This window comes from Taudactylus pleione, unplaced genomic scaffold (genome assembly GCF_031769625.1).
Source record: "Taudactylus pleione unplaced genomic scaffold, aTauple2 ptg000170l, whole genome shotgun sequence".
Classification (NCBI taxonomy): domain Eukaryota; kingdom Metazoa; phylum Chordata; class Amphibia; order Anura; family Myobatrachidae; genus Taudactylus; species Taudactylus pleione.
The window spans coordinates 731,400-750,614 of NW_028284572.1; the positions used below are offsets into that span (position 1 = coordinate 731,400).

Genomic DNA, 19,215 nt, shown 5'->3' on the forward strand with positions numbered 1-19,215 from the left:
CAACTTACATGACTCCAAAACAATAAAGCTTGTTTTGGAGTTGGCACGCATGATGTCATGACGTCTTGGCGAGCCGCTGGAGCGAGAGGTCGACGTTGGAGGAGCTGCGGATTGAGAGGCGCAGCATCTGCAGTGATGGTGGAAGAAGCAGGATCCTTCTTCACAGAAATAAGGTAAGTGGGGAGAAAAGGTTGGGCAGCAGGGCGCAGAGACTGGATTTAAGAACCGGGAGGGAAGTGATACGGTTAAAAAAAATGGCTGGGCAAAGACTGGATTTAATAACCGGAGAGGGAGAGTGAGGTGATAAAAAAAAAAGCTGGGTCTAATAAAGGGGGCGGGGAGTGAGGGAGTGGTAAAAGAAAAAGGTTGGGCAAAGACTGGATTTAATAAATGGGGGGGTAGTGAGGTGGTAAAAGAAAAAGGCTGGGGAAAGATTGGATTTAATAACTATGGAGGGGGAGTGAGGTGGTAAAAAAAAGGCTGGGCAGAGGCGGGATTTAAAAGTGGGGGGGCTGGTTGGGGGGAGCGATGTGGTAAAAAAAAAGAGGCTGGGCAGAGACTGGATCTACTAACCATGTGGGGGGGTATGAATAGGATAACAGGGGGGGGGTCTGACTATTTTGTCAGTCCCAGGCTCCACAATTTCTGATGGCAGCTCTGTATCCTGATACGGCTTTAATAGTAGATAAAATGCAACCTTCAAAATAACAGAAGAATAAAACTTATGACTTTTCGGCAGAACCAGGAAAGGGACTAAAATCACGAAACCACATTCTCCCCAATCCATCAATCCTGCCGCTCGATTCCGCAAATGGGGAGAACACCAAAACGGGGGAGAGAAAGAGATTTAGAAGGTGACGAGGAGGGAGTGTGGTTTCTACACAGAAGAAAAAGAGATCACAGGTCAAGGAACCCAAATTAATAAAAGGGATTTTCAATTTATCTTCCAAAATAGTAAAGATCAGTTTGATTTATTAGCAAAAAGTTTAAAATTTGCACCTTCTTCCAACCCTAATCTTTTTGATCTCTTTGTAGAATTGAAAAAGTATACTAGGAATATGTGTAGGAAGAGATATTTAGCTATAATGAATCTCAAAAAACAGAAAATTTAAGGTATACCTATTATTACTAACACCTCTGGGGATGAAATTTTCCTGACAGAAGAGGACGATGTGCCTCTTGGTGATCTTTGTGATCTTTTGGAAGAGAGTGATTGTAACTCGACCACACTCATCCCTGTTTTTGATATCAATACCGAATATAATAGCACGACTAAACATAGATGTAAAAATAAATCACAGTTTTACCCTCTCAAATTTAAGAGTCCCCCTATAGAGACCTTTTATCAGAAAACTTGAAAAGAATTTGAGACTTTATGTGTTAAATCTCGTACTAATTTAAAATATGTACAGAATATTATAATGAAAGCTCTGAGGGTACTCCAAGGTGATGTAACCCTTACAATTAAACCAGCAGATTAGGGAGGTGGACTGGTAGTTCAGGATACTATGGACTATATAGAGGAAGCTCAGAGACAATTGTCAGATAGAACATTTTACAGTATTTTAGAGAAAGATCCAATAAAGGATTTTCAGGATGCATTGATATTGTTACTACAGGATGCACTTTCCAAGTCTGTCATTAACAAAGATGAGTTTCTTTACTTTTTCCCACACATCCCGTCAAGGCTACCTATTATCACCTACCTCAAAATACACAAATCACTTCACAATCCACCTGGGCATCCTATAATCTCTGGTGTTGGGTCCTTCACAGCCAATTTGTCACACTATCTGGATCAATTTCTTCAGATCTACGCTGTCTCGCTAAGGTCCCATATAAAAGATACTTCTCAATTTTTGAAACTTATTTCTGGGATTAAGTGTCTCATGTGATGTGTCATCCCTGTATACGAACATACCCCATGAATTGGGTCTCCAGGCAGTCAAGAATACCTTGTGTACAGACAGTGGTCTGTCAGCGGGACTTCATTCTATCTTCTATTCACTTTATTCTCACGCACAATTATTTTTTATTTGATCATGTTTTCGATCTTCAGATCCACGGCACTGCAATGGGGTCCAGGTCTGCACCAAGCTCTGCGAATATATTCATGGGGGCCTTTGGAGATCAATATATCTGGAATGGTCCCTTTGGCACAAACCTGGTCCTCTTTGCATGGTATATAGATGATTTGTTTTTTGCTTGGAAAGGGGATAATTATGATGTTTTGCATTTTGTTGAGCACCTCAATCACAATCAATATAATCTCACTTTCATGAGCACTGTACATCACAAGGTGATTCATTTTCTTGATATTATTTTGAAGATTGTTGATGGTAACATTGCCACATATACCTATCAAAACACAGTAGATTGCAATAATTATATAGATTACACCAGCAATCACCAAAAGAGCTGGATTAATAACATTCCACAGGGAAAATTACGTTGATTGCGTCATAATTGTACTAACACAGATAAGTTTAACGAACAAGCATCAAAGTTAATAGAGTCTTTCAGAGAGAAGGCTTACTCTGATGAATTATTAGATACAGCTTTAAAGGATACCTTAACATTAGAAAGGTCTGATTTGCTGTATCCTTTTTTTATTACATCTATTTTTTTATTTATATTATAATGATATTTACTTTTTTACTTTATTATATTTATGTCTATCTAAATTGTATTATCTATTTTAGTACGTGTATTTTATAAGTTGTCAGCAAACTCTGTGATACAACCAGGTGTTGCAGAATGTAGGTGTAAACAATTAACTCTGATTAATAGGAGGCAACCGTCTATTTAAGAACCCTTCAATAGCTGGCATTCACTTTACCTTCTGAGGAAACCGAGAGATAGCGGACCCGGAAAAACGCATCAAGGTCTTGCTGGACTTTTATTTTGCTACTTTAAAACCTCCAAGCTGCCAGAATCTTACACTCACCGCAGTATGGTATAGATCTTACAGCCTTGTTACCTTCAATCTATACTGTCATTAATTGGCTCCAAACCTGGATATTACAAGCCCAGTATCTTGCTAATTTCTGTACAAGGAGTGGACATCCGTACCCTTAATCGGCAACACCAGCAGATCTCTCAGGAGATCCCAGCCAATGCAACACAGAGGTACGTGGATCCAGCCCTCTTGTTCACCAATGGGTGTTATCAGTATGACAATTCGGGACTCTCTTGGTTTACCTGTGAGTATATCACCGTTGCTCACAGGTTACTTAAAAACCTTTAATTCCAAGATCCAATTGGAAGGTTATTTTTTCCGTAGTTGGTGCAATATTTATCATCAGCACCACGGTTCTGCCAGCTATAATTATATTTTGGATTTCTTGTGACATCTATATGACTGTTTCTGGACTTGGTGGATATACCCAATTATTCATTTGTGACAGCGTGTGCTAAGAGACTTGCATCCACAGACTGGCTACACACATTTTGCACATTCAGATGATATAATGTGTCTATTTTAAACACATAAGGCAACAGTGTTGCAAAAAGTGGTTATTTAAACGTCTGGAAAGATATTACTCTACTTTTAAAATTTGAGGGTATGTATTGGAGGATTTTATCTAATGATGGCCAACCGTATGTTTTATGCCTTATAGGTTTATATACATTTCTATTGTGAATATATTGTGAATAAACTGTTGGTTCATCACCTGCATTTGATCAAGTTCTCTCATTTTTTCTTTGTATTACTCTTGCACAAAGTCAAGGATTTTGTAAGATTATAGTCAGTTGTATGATTAACCAATCATACCAAACAAGTGATAATGATCATTTTCATATGTAGGTTGCAACACAGTCATAGACTGAAACAGAAACCACTGTGTAGGAGGCTTAAAACTGGGAGAGGAACAGCCAAACTCTGCTACAAAGGTGAGGTTGTGGAAGACCGTTTCATGTCACAGGCCATACACCATGGCAAGACAGAGCACAGCAACAAGACACAAGGTAGTTATACTGCATCAGCAAGGTCTCTCCCAGGTAAAAATTTTGAAGCAGACTGGGGATTCAAGATGTGCTGTTTAATCTCTTTTGAAGAAGCACAAAGAAACGGGCAACGTTAAGGACCATAGATGCAGTGGTTGGCCAAGGAAATTTACTGCATCATAAAGGAGTCCCCCTCTCCAGGCCACCCCAGGCCTGGACTGATAGCCCAGGGCTATCCCCAGTACCCCTGGAAGGTGGATGCGGGTTGATAGTGTGGTGTGGTGTATATGAAAGTTAAAATATTGTCTTTTGCAGTATGACTACAGTTCCCAGCAAACCTCCCTTGCATGCTGGTACTTGGAGAACCACAAGTAACAGCAAGCGGGGGATTAAGGGCCCGCTGGTACCTATAGTACCCCTGTAAAAAAGATCTTAAAATAAAACAAGAAAACCGATTGTTTTAATAATTTATTTTCCTGCACCTTCACCTGGGGGGCGGCAGCCTTTAAGCTCTTTTACATAGCTGCCGCCTTCACTGGGACTTCCATGGCATCTTCACCTGGAGGGCGCCACCCATCCAGGACTTCCCCGGCATCTTCTTTCTTCAGCAGCTCTTCTCTGCTACCTCCCAGATGTCGGACTGCCGTGCCATTGTCTCGCATTGGCCTATATAAACCTGGCGAAGGGGTGGGGCGATGAAGTTGCTCGCGGTGGCCATCGTTAAATTTCAAAGATGGGCATGAAATTAACCTTACATTACTGTTGCGGTTCTCACCATTGAAGTCCATGGTGGGAACCGTTCATTGGCTGAGAGGCGGAAAGCTCGCCTCTCAGCCAATGAGCGCTCTGCTCCAGGATTTCTGTAGTGAAATCCCACTGCGAAGCTGCCATTTGGGTAGTACTGCCCTTTGAGGACAGTACTAATATCCGTGGCTCGTGAAATGCATTTTTTTGTTTTGCCAAGACCCTGGATTGCCTACTTTGGAAGAAAGAGAACGTGATCTACGCATAGGGAAAGGTGAGTATGGTTTTTTTATTACAGGTACCCTATGGATTATCTACTTGGACAAGTGGATGTGATTGGCTTCAGGGATACATAGGTGAGTGCTGTAAGTGAGAGAGTGTGTGCATGTATGTTTTAATAAAATTTTACTTTCAACAGTATGTGTGTCTTGTGTTTCTTTTAATATTTATTTTGTTGTGGAACTACAGGCACCAGTGGGCCAATAATGCCCCGCATGCTGGAACTTGTGGTTCTCCAAGTACCAGCATGTGGGGGAGGCTTGCTGGGTCCTGCAGTTCCACAGCAAAAGACAATATTTTTACTATCAACAAATGCAGCACACTACACAATCAACCCGGCACCCACCACCCGGGGGTGCTGGGGATAACCCCGGGCTATAAGCCTGAGCCTGGTGTGCCCTGGAGAGGTAGACCCCTTATTGAGGGTGTCCCCAGCTCCCCAGGGATCCCTGACCTGAGCTGACTAACGGTCAGGAGGGATGCTTCGGCTGGGGGACCCGGTGAAAGGGCTCCCCTGGCTGTGGCATTACTCCCCTACTAGAAAATGTCTGGTGCTGTTTCTGGATAATACATTACTATACAATATTTTTTTTCTCCTATATTTCCAGAACCAGGACCGGCTCAGAGGCCAGTGCTGGTTGCGCTTAATACAGGGGACCTCTACATCTTTTGTCCCCTGTATTTTGGCAACCAGGACTGGTTCTGAAATGCCCGGTACTGGTTGTGCTTTATACAGGGGACCCCTACTTCATTTGTCCCCTGTATTTAGCACAACCAGTACTGGGGCTCCAAAGCCCGGGACTGGTTGTTTTTTTTTGGGGGGGGGGGCATGCTGGGTTTTTTTTTACACATGGTTTAATTTTTTTTAAACACTGAACACAGACGGAACTCACTGATCCCATCTGTGCTTCTGTGTTTTATTTATACACAGATGCAGGCATCACAGATCTTCCTAATCTGAGCCTGCATCTGTCTGCCGATAACGCCCGCTACCTCCTCTGGGTCCTGCAGCCCACACCACCACAGCCCACACTGCTGCTAATGCCTGTTACCTCCCCCGGATCCTGCAGCCCGCACTGCCGCAACTAACGCCCACTACTTTCCCCGGGTCCCAGCCGCATCTAATGCCCACTTCCTTCCCCCAACTCCCATCGCCGCTACTGCCCGCAAAGGACAGCCATCATTGTGCACCCAAGTGAAGCCACTTTGAGTACACCCCATGCTGGAGGCACTTACTGAGTTGAAGCTTCCTTGCACAATGGCACAATTTTGAGTTAATAGTTTAAAAACTAACTTTCTCAATTACCTGAACCCCAAAAGCACCTACCCTGGAACAATAGCTACTAATAAACCTAATAAAACAAACCCCAAGTCTAAATTTGCCCTGTATCCTGACTTATGCCTTCCCAAAAATCCCCCATAGAGAACAGCAGAAAAGTGGTCCTAATTGAGAGTGTCAGAAAAAACTGATAGTTGGAACTTTAAATTACTCCCAAATCCTCATTTTTTATTATTTTTCCCTGAAATTTGGCATGCAGCACCAAGCAATAGTTCTACCTGACCAATCTCAGCTTGGTAACTCCAATATCTTTTGAAGTGTAGCCCCTTAAACACCATACCCCCCCCCTTGGGAGTTATCTTTGGGAATGGTTACTGTAACATGTGCTTTCACTGGGTGCCAGGGCTCATTGGAACTTTGCTTCCAACAGGCTGGAAGAGGATAAGGGGGTCCTGTTACATGTGTAAAAGACCCCACAATTTCGGATGGCAGCCCTAGATGCTATACAAACCAAAGTAATCTCGTAATTAATACAGTTCAGAAAAACCTTTACTCAATATAACATCCTGTTTCTTCTATTCCACTTTGATTCGGTACCTGCCCACTTAGGACATACTTACCTACTCTCCCAGAAGATGCAGGAGATTCCTGATATTTGAAGTAATCCCAGAAACCCTTGAAAGAGTGACAGGATTTACTGCATACCGCCATGGCTGGCTACAGAAATCATGGTTCCGGGTACACCCAATTTTTTAGGGGCCCCCCATTCCCAAGTCCCAGGCAATTACAAGTCCCTGAGCCTCATCCCCCTTGTTTTTATCCAGTCCTCCTGTGTCTCTCCAGCCCCAATTTCCCTTTTATGACTCCATCCCTAGAGCCCTTTTGCCCCTCCAACCCCCACACCTTATTCTATGTCATTTGGCTGTCCGCTCAATGCCGATACAATACAGCTGCTCCCCGCCGGACAGACCCTGAACCGCTGCCTGCATTACTGTTGCAGTGATCAGCAGGGGCCCTGTACATGCCTGCACGATGCTGATCACTACAGCAGCAGCACAGACAGCAGTTACACTCCAGGGCCCCCTAGGACCTCTGGGCCCAGTACACTTGTGCCCCTATGCATTTTACCATGACGGGGATGGGGCCTATTGACATGCAGTGGTGCAGGAAGGGGGGTTCCATTTGCCCAGAAAGCCCCTCTGACAACCTGGAAAGCAAAAATTAAAATATGAGAAAACAAATATGCACATTGTAGAACATGGAGCGGCTGTACAGCTTCTTCCAGGGCCGGATTAAAGTAGGGGCACTGCAGGTAAGTGCCCCCGGGCTCTCTTAGAGGGTTCCCCCGCCACCTGGCACAGATCGGATCCCTATTACCAATTCAATCTACAGCATTGTGCACCATACAGCAGTGAGAACCGTCACAACCACCAGTGCCGCAGAACAGTGCTGGGTTACTAAGCGATGACTCAGCTGTCCAAAGGCATGTGAGCTGCAGCCTTCGGCTTAGTGACTGGCTGGCGCGCATGCTGCGAGGAAGGAGGAGGCAGGAGGAAGGCAGAACACAGCTGCAGCAGTGCCAGACAGTGCAGTGCGCTCCTCCTGTTCTGTGACTGTCACAGTCTGTCTGAATAACAAAAAAGGCCATTCTGGATTAAAGCTTCCAAATACAACTATTGGACTATGAAAATATTCACATATAAAAACCTAGTAGTTTTTGTGGACAAGAAGCTGTTGACACCCTTATAAAAGCATGATACAGTTTATAACAAAATACATTTATACAGTGCCAATACAATTTTTAGGTTTACATGGTTCCACATTTGAACATGGACGCTTCACCTTTAGGTTTAAAGCATGTATTCGCAGTGGTGTAGTTACCAATTAGGATAAAAAACACAGTTACCCTATGCGTTTCATCTCCTTGGAGACTTCTTCAGGGGTTAATCTCTGTGCCATCACATAAAGAAATACCTATTGCAAGTCCAAATTGGTCTCAAATATTCTGGTATGAAGGATATTCTCAGCAAAAGGTAGCACCTTTCGCACCTCCGATATTCAGAAAAATAGTCAAAATTATGTATGTACTGTATGTTATCAGTACTGGGTAGACCTGCATCACTGACGTGGTATGCTGCATCTCCTCTCCAGGCTTCTCCTGGAGAGGAGATGTTAATAGTAGGCAGTATAGCTTAAGGAGATCAGTAGACATGAACATAACCTTAGCAAAATACCATATCAAGCATATTGAGTTTTGTGGAAAACATTGTGACAAGCTGTTACTTATCTCTGGAGATCAGCATCAGTTTAAAGACAATGTTTGTTATAGCCACAAATAAGAGGGCAGATGCATAGCTGAATGCAAGCCAGTCATAGTTGCTCCTGCATTTCATACATGTAACTAAATCATACTTGCCAACTCTCCCAAGATTGTTACGGAGACTTCCTGAAATAGTAGCAATCCCCTTGACTCCCTGAAGACTCTAGCAATCTCCCTGATTGCACCTTACCCCCATTATGAAGCTGTTAAATAAGAGAAAGGACAAAGATCTATGCATTCAAATGGGACAATTAGTATAATTTTCCTGTATTGGTCATAAGGCACATTGGGGCAGATGTATGAAGCTCTGGAAAGTGATAAATTAGTGCGTGATAAACGATCAGCCACTCAGCTCCTAACTGTCATGTTACAGGCTGTGTTTGAAAAATGACAGATGAAAGCTGATTGGTTGGTCGTTTATCACTCTGCACTTTATCACTTCTCAGAGCTTCATACATCTGCCCCAATGATCCCTATGGCTACATGTATTTTCTGAAAAGTATCAGTGTGTTTTTATCAACAAGCAGAACTGCTTTGGGGCTTATTTACATTTGGATGTAAATTAATTTTATGACACTTTTCCCAGATGTAGCAGTATACGCCCACTTTCACGCGCGCTCATATGTGTAGCTTTCATACAGTAATCTCTCTGAAATGCTTTTTAAAAGTAGGCTATTATGAACTAAATGTACATCTGCGACTTGACTTCCCCATCCACTTGCATCAGCCCTAGCCTTAGAGAAAGAGTTATACTTGGCAACTTTTGGAGACATGTGTGATCATTTTGGTGGATGGGACTGGATGATTTGCAACATTAGGCACCACCATCCAAGGAATAAGATAGGAAATCACAGTTTCACGAAAGAAGAGGGGGTGGGGGTCAGATGATACAATTTTCGGAGAATGACATCCTCACACTCCCGTCCCCCTTCATGTCACTAGGAAGTGGACAGGATGTGGAATGGTGACATACTCTCCCTAGAGTCTGTTAGGATTCCTCAAATTGATTGAAGTACAGTCTGAAATCAGGCATGATTACATATACGCATGCCTGTGCATAGCCCATAATTCCGTCAATATTCCATCTCTATAATTTTCCAACATGTGATTACCCTATTACAGCCCAGCTATAACCCTTCAGCTGCAAGTGAAGATGTGTCTGACTTATGTATGACTTTGCTGCAGAGCATGTGCAATGTAAAAACAAGATACGTTCAGCAAACTTACTTGCCTACAACTCTACATCAACTCCAGAGCACAACAGTGTCTGAAAGCCTACACACAGACACATTAAGTACATTTATTCCAACAATATGGGTCTAATTATTATTATTTAAACCAAACATATAACAAAAATGTGTACACTATCCATAAAAGAATAAGACAAAAGTAGCATTTATGTAAACTATTTAAAAAAAATGGTAAAAGAAAAATAATTGTCAAACTTTAAATATCATAAGGGGCAAATCAGTTAATGATTACTGTGGGCGGAATTCAATTGTTTTCGCGGCCCGGATCTCCTGTCTAAAGTGACAGGAGATCGCGGGCCGCTTTTCAATTGTTCCAGCTTTTCGCACTGATCGTGCCCAAAGTGGTATGGTTTAGCCGCGTAAAGCAGCTACTCCCAACCAAAATGCTGGGCGCGATCGCGAAAAGTGATGTTTGGGCGCCCAAACAGGTCACTTTTTGCACATTTCAGCTCGCACCCTTCTGGGGCTGCGAGCTGAAATGGAGCGCTAGCAACTGATCGCGCCCGACAGGAGCAACAATTGAATAGCTCCATCGGGCGCGAAGGGGGCTCAAAACAACTGAATTCCGTCCTATATGTGCACACATAGTACCCCCACATTGCACACTTTCCTACCATTTCTCTGGCACTTCAGAGATATCTACCTATCCGTCTGTCTGTCCGTCTGTCAATATATTTTTACCCTTGAAATGTCAAGACTGAATTTCTGATAAAATTTCTGTGAATTTTGAAAGTGAATTGTATAAACAGAACTGTCTAGACAATTCTGTTCCTTTATGCCACACAACTAACCAGATGTATTATTTTTAATTCTAGCAAGACAGAAATCATGAAGTAACAAGAAACAAAGGTGAGATATTTTTTCTTTTTTTAATAAAAAATGTGTTTTGCTGTCAAATACATTAATTTAGATGTAGCAAAGAAATCGATTTACGTTTCTCTCTGTGTAGTGGAAACTGTCTTGCATGATGCTTCACAGTTTTGAATGTTGGTTAACTAACTGAGCTCTAGGCATTGTGCCCAGATAACACTCAATCCAATATAATACCACAGTAGGAAACCAGTTTTATTTTTTTATTATTGCTTTTGACATAAGTACAATGAAACAAGCGTTATATGAGTTACAATCAGTGGCAGCTTCAGAGGTGGGGATGCAGGGCAGTTCAAAATTCAAATAGGGGAGCCACACCAACTGCCAGTAAATCCCAGGTGGCGATGCTTGGGGTGGCAGTTGGTGCAGCTGTCCTATTTGAATTTTGGCCTGTGCTGCAGCCCACCTTTGAAGCAGCCACTGATTACAATCAACTAATGTGTTTTAAAAATATAACTTTTTATTGTATAAATAAATACATTCTGATAAAATTTTATAGTGATAGTCTAAAAGAAATGTACTGTTTTGTCTATTGAGATAAGCAGAATTTATTCTTTTAAAAGGCATTTTGTAGTTGAAGAGATCTACCTTGGTCATGTGTGTTCATGTACGACAAAAACAATGGTACATTTTAATTAGTCACTAAGGTGCTAATGTAAACTGACTGTTGTTCATAAATTATTACTGAGAGTAACACTTTTATGCATTAAGCAATCTTTATACGAGAAGGGTTTGATCTATAAAATTGAACTGTATTGTTTAACCACTTGCCTGGCACGGTCCTATCGTAAGCAAGATGCCAGACTGTGAGTTACCTGACATGGTCGCAAACAATGTGACCAGTCACAAATGTACACTGGGCGGCTGCTGGAAGATCATCTTCCCAGGGTCAAATGCAGGATAATTAGAGGTGTTTCCAAATCCACAATTTCAGAACACAGCAAAAAAATACTATATATACTATTATACTGTATAACTGTACACTATTACAGCTTAAAGTGCCTGAGCGAGGCAGATCTTTGTTTTAAATCATTCAGACTTTTAATAATCTTTACATACCCATAAAACCTTAAAAATATATAACAAAAGTTTCCCATAGTTGTAAGCAATATGTGATGAATAGTGTCAGGTCTTGTGATGTATTGGAAGGACACTTTTTAGCAGAAGCAATTGCTGTAAAAAAGGATTTTAAAGAGTTTACTCACCAGTGTGAATGCTGCCCTGAACACAGTGTAGTTCTCCTTTGCAGCAGCCTATATAGGGGGAGGGTTCAGAAACCCGATGAATGCAGAGAGACTCTCCCTTGACTAAACTGCAATAGCAAAAAGTAACAGTGGGGACAGTTTCCAGAAGCCCGTGCGGAGGGAGTTTGTGCAGGGGGGTTCTAGGCACTCAGATCCCCCCCCCTCTTTCCTCTCTGCATCCCTGCACCCTCCCCCATTGTCTGCTCTGCTGGTGATCACTGCTGATCAGGCAGCATGGCAGGACCCCCCACCAAGCGGCTGCAGAGAGGAGCAGCCATTGTGGAAATGTAATTGAATAGTCCTCAGCCCTCCAGTCTATACTTGGACCTGGGTAAATGCAAAGTCGTGGTGTTGCAATGGTCTAATCATCGATAGTCCAATATATAAATGACCGATATGTTAATAATTGATATTAATGTTATGTGTTTAAAAAAATATATATATTTTTTTAAATAATTGTGTTGGATACGTTTTAAATAGATGTTCTTGATCTAATTCACTCATAAAAAATGCCAATTTCTAAACAGTTTTTGGGAAAAATATTAGCCAGTTAAGTGGTTAAAGAAGGAAGCAGTATCCAATCTAACACCTATAAATATTATGTGTGGGTTAAATGTGATATCCTCAAGACCTCTAAAGTAACTGTATGTTTCTTATACAGATGTTCTGGTTCTTGTGTTCAGGAGGTAAACTTTGGGATGACTATATGCAAGCTGAATTATTCATATTGTTATTAGTTTTATTTTCCTTAGCATTTCCACGTCTAACATTATGAGTAACAAGTTCTACAGATAATTCCTCATGCCCAGCATGACGTATGATAAAAAATACATAAATGAATCTGCTCCCTGTAAGATGAGTGATCTAGAAATCATAGCTTTAAAAATGAAGCTTGTTAGGAACATTTATTGTACAGAGTTGCACTGGACAAGTTTTAGGTGTCTATTTATCATTGGTGGCCTTGTAAACTACCATTGCTTATTGCCACACATTGTGGCAATAGGAAATTCTTTTAGTCCCCGTTTATCAAAACATCCTTCGCGGGACTTTTATGAAGCAAAAACTTTGGCAGGTGGTACCGATTCTGCATTGTTTTAGTTTTAATATATATAGAGCTTTAAAACTCTTTTAATTTTTAGATTAATCAGAGGGTGTAGAGAAATTATTGTATTCTCACTACTAAGCATTAAATACCCAATGGTCAGGTCATAAATATTACCCTCAGTTCTATATAAAACTTACATGATGTTTAGATGCATAATGGCTAAATACTATGTAATATTAGTGATCATTCTTTATCAAAAAGTTTATGTTTATTAATTTCCATGGCTACACTTTACATTTGTGCTATAATTACTAACTGAAATAGTTTCGTTTCTGCTGAGATACAGTTGAGCATTGTAATAAAGCCACTACAGGTGCAGTAAACCACTGGCCTGACATTACCAAAATGGCAACTGACAACCGTTCTAAAAGACATTGGAATTCCTTTGTGTTACTTTGAAAACAGATCCTTACAAAATATAAATGAGCTATTTAATAGAGCTGGTGTTTAACAAGAATTCTACAGACACATTTAGAAGTTACCATGCACAGTACTTTATAGTAGCACTAATAAGAGCCCACTAACATTTTTCTCACTAGTGACTCCCATCTGAGATTGCAGGTATGCAGTAACTACACTTGGATCCATTCAAATGAAATGACACAGACATTTTGTTAAGGTCAAAAGAAGTATGCGAGACAACGGCTTTTAATACCTGGTTACATTATTTTTCCACCATAGTTTTAAACCTGAGATTTTACATGGTAATTGACCTGTCTGACATCCATTAAAGTGAACGGGGGTAATGTAAAAGTGACAGAAAGTAATTAAAAAATCAGTGGATCTCTACTGTAATTGGCAAAATAAGCTCTTGCATAAGCAGGGCCCACACAAACCTTTGTTTTCATATCTGCAATTATTTTGTCTGCCTTGTATGTCCCTGATTTATGTAAGCCCTGTTTTTACCATTATATGGCACTGTGCAGCAGTGTGGTATCTTTCATATGAAAGAAATAATAACAGGGCTGTTTTGAACCTTCTAAACAGGCCTGGTGACAGGGGGGTGGCCTAGGGGCACAGCTGTACCGTGCCCAGATTGTAGCCTCTGCCTGTGCTGCTGCTGTAGTGATCAGCAGGGTGCAGGCTTCTATAGGGCCCCTGCTGATCACTGCAGCAGCAACACAGGCAGTGGTTCAGGGTCCATTCAGTTGGGAGCCGCTGTATTCACCAGCAGTAGGTAGTGCAATAAAGTTTTCTTTTGTTGCGGTGCAGCGCATGTGACATCGTGACATCACGTGCCCTGCACCACTGAAAGACCGAGCAGAGGAGTTGCAGCAGAGTCAGACAGCCAGAAGACATAGAATAAGGTAAGTAAGTGTGGGGGTTGGCGGGACAGAAGGGGTCTCGGGCTGGAGAGACAGAAGGGGGGCTTGAGCTGGAGAGACACAAGGGGACTCAAAAAAACAAGGGGGTTGAGGTTCAGGGTCCTGTATCTGCCAGGGACCTGGGGATGGGGGAGCCCTAAAAAATGGGTGTACCAGGCCCCATGATTTCTGTAGCCTTTTCATTATGAAGCCAAATCAGCTCCCTGTTAATTAAGTAGTGAAGTCACCTTGAGTTGTAGCGGTGAATGCAAAATATTAGACCAAATCAGCATTGCTCCATTTTTATGACAGCTCCAAAAAACAGTTCCTTATTAGCGGCAAAAGTTTACAAAGACTGCACATGTGTGGATTGAGTCCATGCATGCCATCAGTGAGGACTGGAGGAGTGATCTGAATGGATCCCTCTTGCCTCAACAGAACTCCTTCCAAATAAAAGGAGTGGAGCTCCAAGAACTAACGCTATTTGAAGATGGATTCAGGGCCTGATTCAGAGCCGGACGCTCTGACAGAGCGCTCGCTATGAATCAGGGCCGTCCTTTTGTGCTTTTAGAGCGGCCTCCTGGCCGCTCGCATAGCTGTGGGTGACCACCCACAGCTATAGCGAGCGGCCAGGAAGATGGTCGCGATAGTCAAGACCATCGCGACCATCGGGTTTGCGACGAGACCCTTGTGGTAGGGTCTCGTTGCCGCAAGCCCTAGAGTGCTTTCGGCTCTAACAGCCGAAAGCACTCCCACTGACATCACTTGTGATGTCAATGGGGCCGGCCCCAGACGGTAGGCGTTCCCATGGGAATGCCTCTGTCTGGACAGCACGTCCCCTTTGGTACGAGACCCGGAGCGACGGTTTGCTCATCGCTATCCGGGTCTCGCGCATGTGCACGACGGAGCCGGCTCCTTCGTGCGCATGCGCACTGGGCCACCATCAACCCACTTGCGAGCGCAAAGCGCTCGCGAGTGGGTCTGAATCAGGCCCTCAGTACCCGCAAACTTCGAAAATGTTCAGTTTTTAGAGGCTGATAAATGTATATCGCCCACAGTCAGGAGCATACCTATAATGGATGCAGGATGTGTGGTGCACACGGGCCCCCGGCTCTAGGGCGGCCCGTACCGCACACCCTGCACCGATATTATCTAAAACTTACATCTCTGAGGTCCAATTGTCTCAGCGCTGCATGAAAAGGTGGAAAATGGACGACGCGGCCAATGTTCCGGTGTTTTGCACAAGTCCATTAAGGAAATTGCTGGGAAAATGACGGCCACGCCATTCCCTGGTGATCTGCGCATGCGCAGTAGACTCTGGACACACTCTAGTGCCTAGAGTCTACTGATGCTGTGGTGGCCGGCCAGCTGCGTCAGTCAGCTGGGGCCCCCTCCTCTCTTAGGACGCCCCTGCCCACAGTCACTAATGATGAATGGGCCTGTTGCTTAAAATGTGGAAATTACTGTTACGCATGTGTAGCAAGTCCATAACATAAATTAAAAGGTGCCAAAGACAAATGTGTGTTAAATTATATTAGTCTAGTTTTCTTATATATATAAAATATAGCAAAGTGCAGCAGAAAAGTATTTGTCATTCTGTATTAATGAGCAACTGTGCAAAAGCGAGGATATAAACATAATAAATTACATATAAAATATTATTTGTTCTTCATTCTAGGGGGAAAAAAACTTACATGCATCTTTTATAAAATAATCACATTATTGTAATTTAGTAGCTGAACAATACATTTGATATCAAGATGACAATCCCTTTTCTACAATGTAGAAAACTTTAACAATACCGGGTTTCTAATTAATGTTTTGCAAAGACAAAATTCATCATTCATATGATGCACCAAGTAGCTATTGCTGACAGCCTATGAAAACTTTATTTTGAAAAAAGATGTTCTTGTATAGAGAACAGATGCATTCCAATCTAACAATGAGGTTATTCAGCTCGTCAGAAGAGCTTTAGTGAAACAAATCAAACTTCCTGGCAGACTCAACAATACGTCTTAACAAGGAATGAAGAAGCACATCTATTTGTTGTAATTCTTTTTTATTTTTTTTGTTTACTACCCCGACTTGTCTTCTTTTTTTTTGGTCTTCTTATTGAAAAGATTCTCACATTTAGCAATTACAAATAGCTCTTTTTCTTCATAAGAACTTATATATTTGTAACCATGTGACTCTGTTAAATTGTCAAATGTTTTCTACAGTACTTAATAGAGACATAAACGCCAGCAGGTAACATCTGAATAACTGCATCTAGACATTGTAACACTCCGTCATTCATTAAAATCACTTTGATAAGATCTAAACTACTGTGGTGCTCTGATCATTTCTCTCAATACAGAATGCTCTGATTTCTACATGGGGCCAAAGCCTCTCACCGACAAGTTTTGATTCTTGTAGAGAAGGAGGAGGAAATGCTACATATTGGCTCTAGTAGTATTAAACCTTATAAAGAGGACAGGTGGAAATGTTTACCCTAGCAACCAATCAGATTTTAGCTACAGTATCATGTACCTAGGGCCTGATTCAGAGTTGGGAATAGAGAGAGAGAGATAACATTTAACTGTGTACCTGGACAAACCATGTTGCAATGCAAGGGATAATTTTTTTTTGCATGTAGGGTAAATACTGGCTGCTTTTACATGTAGCCCACAAATACTGCACAGCTTTATTATTACACTGCACATTAGATGTCAGTTTGGACACCTCCATCCCAAATTTAAATCTTTCTGCACATTTTAAATCTTCCCCACCTGCAGTACAGCATGGTTTCCCCAAGATGATCAGTTGAGAGAGATATCTCACTCTATTCCCAACTCAGAATCAGGCCCCTAGTACATTCTATAAAATTATATTTATAAGTTGTTTAGTTGCTATAGGTAACACCAATGCTTGTCCTGTTTAGAAGATTTGATACATCTCCATTTCTGTCCACTGGGCCATGCTCCCTCCGTGACAGCAGTACAAGTAGCAGGGAAGGGAACTTGTACTGGCAATGTGGCATACTAGTTCATATGTAAGCAGATGGTGATGATGTACAGATGTCTCCTCAGGCACTATTGCTGCAGTCAAGCCAATCAGCGTCATACGGAACCTGGAGGCTCACTCACTCCAGGCAAGAAGCGCAGCATGGCTTATTGAGGATAGGTGTATGACACCTGTATTAGAGTGTAAGATGATGAATAAATATCTCGAGGCCCTTTTATTGTAAGGACTAAAAACAACTGTTATTGCTGTGATCACTGCGGCTTCATGACAATAACTAGTGCCAGAGTTGCTGTAGCCAGTTTGGATGTGTTGACAGGTTTTCAGGGGAGATTATGTGTGATTACTAATTAGAGAACAGGGTAAAGAGTTGGTTTCTTGGTGGCTTCTGGTCACTAGTGGTTGCACAAAGGGCGTCATGCACAGAATTGGTAATATGCCCCCTTCATAAAATTTAGAACCCTCCACTGTGCTAAGTAGATTTTAGGGAACCAAGATCATAGGGTGACCTAAATTACTGTAACAAAATGCTTGGTTAGTCAGCATGTGGTAGCAATTATGAGTCGGACACAAAGGGGTATAGTTACTAAAGTGCAGGTTTTTAGAAGTGGAGATGTTGCTTATAGCTATTAACTTCTGGAAGGTGCTACATAAATATTAAGTAGAATCTGATTGGTTGCTATGGGCAACATCTCCACTTCTAAAAACCAGCACTTTAGTAAATATACCCCAAGGTGTATTGGTGTGATGCCGCGAAAGCTTAATTGACTTACTACCTTTAAAACTGAGCTGTTTTAATTGTTTTAAGATTGCTCGTTATTTAAAACATTTATTATTTTTAGCTCATTCTATTTTGCATTATATTTATCACTGTGCTTCCTTAATCTACTTTAGCTTCTTGGTATTTCATTTTTTTGGCAACAGTTAGTGCATTAATCTTACAGCACATGTTTTCCTATATAGAACCACTTGCCATTTAATCATGTGTAGCGTACTGCATGCAGTGACGTCACTGTGGTCGGTGACACCCGGTGGGTCCAACAGATCCACTGCATGCACCGTAGTCATGCTCATCCAAAAAGGGTGCGTGACTTTGCTGGGAAGGGGATGCAAGATCATGGCACACCCCTGGTTTCATCACTCTGGGGTTGTGCCCAGCAGTCTCCGAAATGCAATACTGCCCCAGAGACTGAGGCCTTGCCACCTGAAGGATACAATTTTGGGGGCATGGCCATGTTTCATGCCCCCATTCCTGTCATGCTGGGAGATTGCCCAGTGCTTTGGGAACTGGTAGGCAGTTGCCAGCCTCTCCAGGCACAGGGGAGTGTGGATTATGCATGCAATCACGCGTCAACCATAACCGCTGTTGCAGCACTGCTCGGTAACATTATCTGAGGAGTTCACAGCAAAATAGCAGAGCTGGTGTGAACAGGAGCTGGCATTTTGGTGTCGCCCCCTAGAAGTGGTCTGCACCCCCCTAGTGCTTGTTAGGTACATACAAATTCAGATTTTTGTTCATATCTATGTATATCATTTATATTGAACTAAATTAAATTCCAAGTTCTGTTTATTTTTCAAAATAACCCAAGTCCAGTTCTCCCCTGAAGATCTTTAGTACTAATCTTACATAGTTCAGTTCTTTAATACTGAAGTCTGAAACTTCTCACCCCCCCTTAGATAAAGGTGATCAGATCAGGGGGCTGGTTCTGATTCACACGCTGCTGTGACCACTTTAGCGTCTTTGGCCATAGTCTGTAAATTTATGCTAATGCAAGTATCTGCCCTTCCACTAGTGCCAAGCATGCATCTGAGATGCCCACTTTATGTGTCTTTAGACTAGGGGTGAGCGGGTTCGGATTTCTGAAATCCGAA

General features: G+C 42.1%; 1 protein-coding gene across 2 annotated transcripts in view; it reads left to right on the forward strand.

The window, feature by feature from the left end:
* FSTL5 (follistatin like 5) overlaps positions 1-19,215 on the forward strand; it is a 658,814-nt gene that overhangs the window by 131,750 nt on the left and 507,849 nt on the right. For both annotated transcript variants that reach the window (XM_088475339.1, XM_088475340.1), the window contains exon 3: positions 10,636-10,669. In XM_088475339.1, coding sequence (XP_088331465.1) covers positions 10,636-10,669 — 34 coding nt within the window. The remainder of the gene's footprint in view (positions 1-10,635; positions 10,670-19,215) is intronic.